The 3,354-nt window shown below is 36.9% G+C and overlaps 1 protein-coding gene across 1 annotated transcript; it reads right to left on the bottom strand.

Annotated features, from left to right (window-relative positions):
• Positions 1–778: 778 nt before the first annotated feature.
• mterf1 (mitochondrial transcription termination factor 1) lies at positions 779–2,966 on the bottom strand. The gene is made up of 2 exons (XM_030147796.1): positions 2,904–2,966; positions 779–2,087 (listed from the first exon to the last, which is right to left on the bottom strand). Exon 2 carries the CDS (start codon positions 2,036–2,038, stop codon positions 878–880), a length of 1,161 nt encoding a protein of 386 aa, XP_030003656.1. The 5' UTR covers positions 2,039–2,087; positions 2,904–2,966; the 3' UTR covers positions 779–877.
• Positions 2,967–3,354: the final 388 nt, after the last annotated feature.

The raw sequence follows: 3,354 nt of genomic DNA, 5'->3' as shown, positions 1-3,354 counted from the left end.
GAGCAGTTTGACCCATTATAGACATTTGATATATATAAAAAAAAATACATGATTCAAGGGTCAAAAAATATATTTGAGTTACAGAATAAATCCCCTAAACCAAATTTATTCTGACTCAAACGCAATGGAAAAGCAGAATCACCAATAACTGTTCATGTAACATTTAATAGAAATAATATTGAAATCACAGTATAGCCAAGTGCATTGTCCAAATCACAGGAGCTAACTTTTTTTTTGATAAATGTTATTACAAATGCATACACATTGCCTATACAAAAGCATTACGCTATTCCAGAGATGCCCTGGCCTACAAATCATACAGGGTTATTCAAAAACAATGAACCAAATTCATGACACATTGCTTCAGTTCTCAAGCATCGTCATGGAATGAGTCAGTCACCATTTGAAAGAGGAGTTTCTAAGTTTATGTTCCACCGCTACCCACTAACCTCACTAACCTTAAACATCGAATAACAAAAGCAATCAACTCAGTGGATCGTGATATGCTGATACGCGTCTGGGAGGAATTCTCTTATCGCATTGATGTTGTCTGTGCTGCAGGTGGTGGCCACATTGAACACTTGTAAGATGGGAAATAAAAGTTGATTGTGAGTAGAATACTTGTGACTTGGCTGGAGTTTTCTATTGCTTTGCCTTATTAAAATATTACGTAATGAAATCGGTTCATTCTTTTTGGATAACTCTGTATCATCCAGATCTAACAGAACATGCTTGTTTGAACTCAAGCAAAAGATTAAAAAATATATATATTTTTAGATTTTTTTTTTTTTTGCAGTGAACTGAAAAAAGCACAAGTTCCACTAATGTAGAGACTTATGACAAAATCTGTCAAAAATAGTGACAATATGACATACATTCACCACTCCAGTGAAGCAGAAAGTTTTTCCATTTTTGCATCAAATCGCTTTTGACTGTAGTTCAGGATCCCGATGCCATTCTTCTGGAAGTCATACCCGATGCTCTCGAGCTTCTCCAGTCGCGTAGTAATATTTTGTATACTATAGTCCAAAACCTTGGGCTTGTCCACTATCTGCTTCATTGTTATCCCTCCATTCACAAGACAATCTAACTTGGAGCTCAGAGTGTCTGATCCAGTGTACAGAACCACAGGATAGCTGATGATCAGTTTTTTGATGTCACTTCTCCGGCATCCAAATAAAATCATCTTCTGCTGGAGACTGTTGAAATTTTTCTTCAGATACTCATTGGAAAGGTCCAGAATATCTGCCACTGGTCCCTGCAGCAGACCCAGGAGCTCTGAATTACTCAGTTTAAGAAAAGCTTTCAGGCTATTAATGTTTGCCTTGACTCTTTTAGTACTTCGAATGAGAATGTAGAGATTTCTGGATATGACATCTTTGGCAAACTGCTCTGGACTTCTCCCACCGAGCTCAACACAAATGTTCTCCAGAAACTCCACCATCTGCTTGTTCAGCTCTAAACTGTTGGAAAATGTCCGTGGTGCTGTGGTCAGCAGCCGGTGGAGGTCTTTGGAGTTGAGTCCAAGTGATGTTAGAAACGCTATGTTTCTCTCCAACTTCTCATTATCACTTGAGCGGAAGAAAGATTCAGGTGAGCGATTCAGGATGGTCACAATTTCTTCATCTGACTGAAAAATGTTCCTCCACAGGTTCCAGCGCTGATCCAGATGTTCAACAGAGCGGGTGATAGCACGGGGGTAACGGCTTATGACGCTAGCAATCATACTGTGGTTCGCACCTTTGCTTTGCAGGAACTGAGCGAGGCCATTTTCATTAGTGAAAGTTTTACGAAGAACCCCAGGCTGACGCTGACGTACCATCTTCACGTCAACACCCATAAGGTTCAAGTTTTCCAGAAGAGATTCATTCTCTGGTGTTGCTGCTGGTTTTGGCTCTGTATTTGTTGGGGTAACGGTACAAAGCCTCCTGACAAAACCAGGTGACATTAACTGTACCGGTACACGCTGAAAGCTGCACTGGAAAGTCAGTGATCGATGTAAGTGAAAAAGAGCTCTGAATCCAGGTATTGATGCCATTTTTAGTGAGACAGGTTACTTAGATGTTTCCCTGCCAGAGTCAGTAGACCTAAAAACAAAAACCAGCACTGTATGTTAACAAAGATCTGTGGATTGTTTTGTCTATAAAATGTAATAAAGAAAAAGAGCTGAAGAAGCTGAAGATGACATCTGCAAAATATATTTAGTTTACGGTCATAGTGGACAAGATAAACTAGAAGACATTCACATTTAAGATGCTGTATTTAATTTTATTTTATTTTTTATTTTATTTTATTTTTTTAAAGTAAGTGATTATTAAAATCCATTTGATATTTCACAACTAAGCCATTTATCGTTGCATCTCAAGCCGTGGAGCAAAATTGATGAGATTCAATCATGTTATTCACAAAAACAAACAAAAAAAGTACAAACTATCATATCATCAAAACAATGGCAACCCAAAGATAAGTAAACTAAATTAGGAATCTACTTTTGTCTATATATCAAAGCATCTGATTATTTATGGATCATGTGTATTGCTTGATTGTGCATAAAGCTGTCAGATAAATGTAGAGTAAGAAATGAAAGTGCTGGCGGAGTGGTTTTCTACATTAGCAGATAGATCATATCCGTATAATCTATGCACCTATTGGCCACAAACTATTGATAACAACTCATATTATTCAAAGTTCATCTCGTCTTTAATACATTCATAGTTTTAATTTGTTCAGTATTTCTCATTTCATAGTGTAGAGTCCATGCTTTGCCTTGAATGACTTGAGAGACTTACGTTATCTATACTATCACAGCTTTTTGTACATTTAAACCACATTTAACGAATCAAATGCTTAAACACCTAAAGTCTCAGCTTCTTCATGAGATTTATTAAAACCTCAGGACATACCATTTTAGAGTCAGTTTCCCTCAGTTCAGTCCAGGACATGGTCCAGAAGTGACATTAACCGGAAATTCCAACTACGTATTCTCGCGATAATTGTTACGGGATGAGTTCTTTTGTGAATTCTCGCGATAGCTTTTAGCGGAAGTTGTTCCTGAGTACTGTCTGATGTTTAGAAATGCAACATTTTCAGCCACTAGGTGGAAGTACAGGCTTTACTTTTAATATCAGGGATTCGCCAGCAAATGTGAAATAGCCACTATCATAATGTGAGAATTTTGTACTTTTCGGAAGCATTTCATTTATCGTTGTTTTTTTTTTGGTTTTTTTTTAAATCTTCTAATGCATTTGAGAGATTGTTCAAGGCCTTCTGCACTACCAAGAAAAAAACCTTTTAATTTTTCCCTTCATTAAATATCTTGTAATAATTGCTTTTCAATAGAATCCTAATAAAATA

The sequence above is a fragment of the Sphaeramia orbicularis genome, chromosome 11 (genome assembly GCF_902148855.1).
Source record: "Sphaeramia orbicularis chromosome 11, fSphaOr1.1, whole genome shotgun sequence".
NCBI classification, from domain to species: Eukaryota; Metazoa; Chordata; class Actinopteri; order Kurtiformes; family Apogonidae; genus Sphaeramia; species Sphaeramia orbicularis.
Note: the sequence above shows the minus strand (reverse complement) of the source record. Positions and strands in the feature narration are given on the sequence as shown.

Coding starts and splice junctions, on each gene's coding strand:
- mterf1 (XM_030147796.1), bottom strand. CDS start 2,038: ATGGCATCAATACCTGGATTCAGAGCTCTTTTTCACTTACATCGATCA.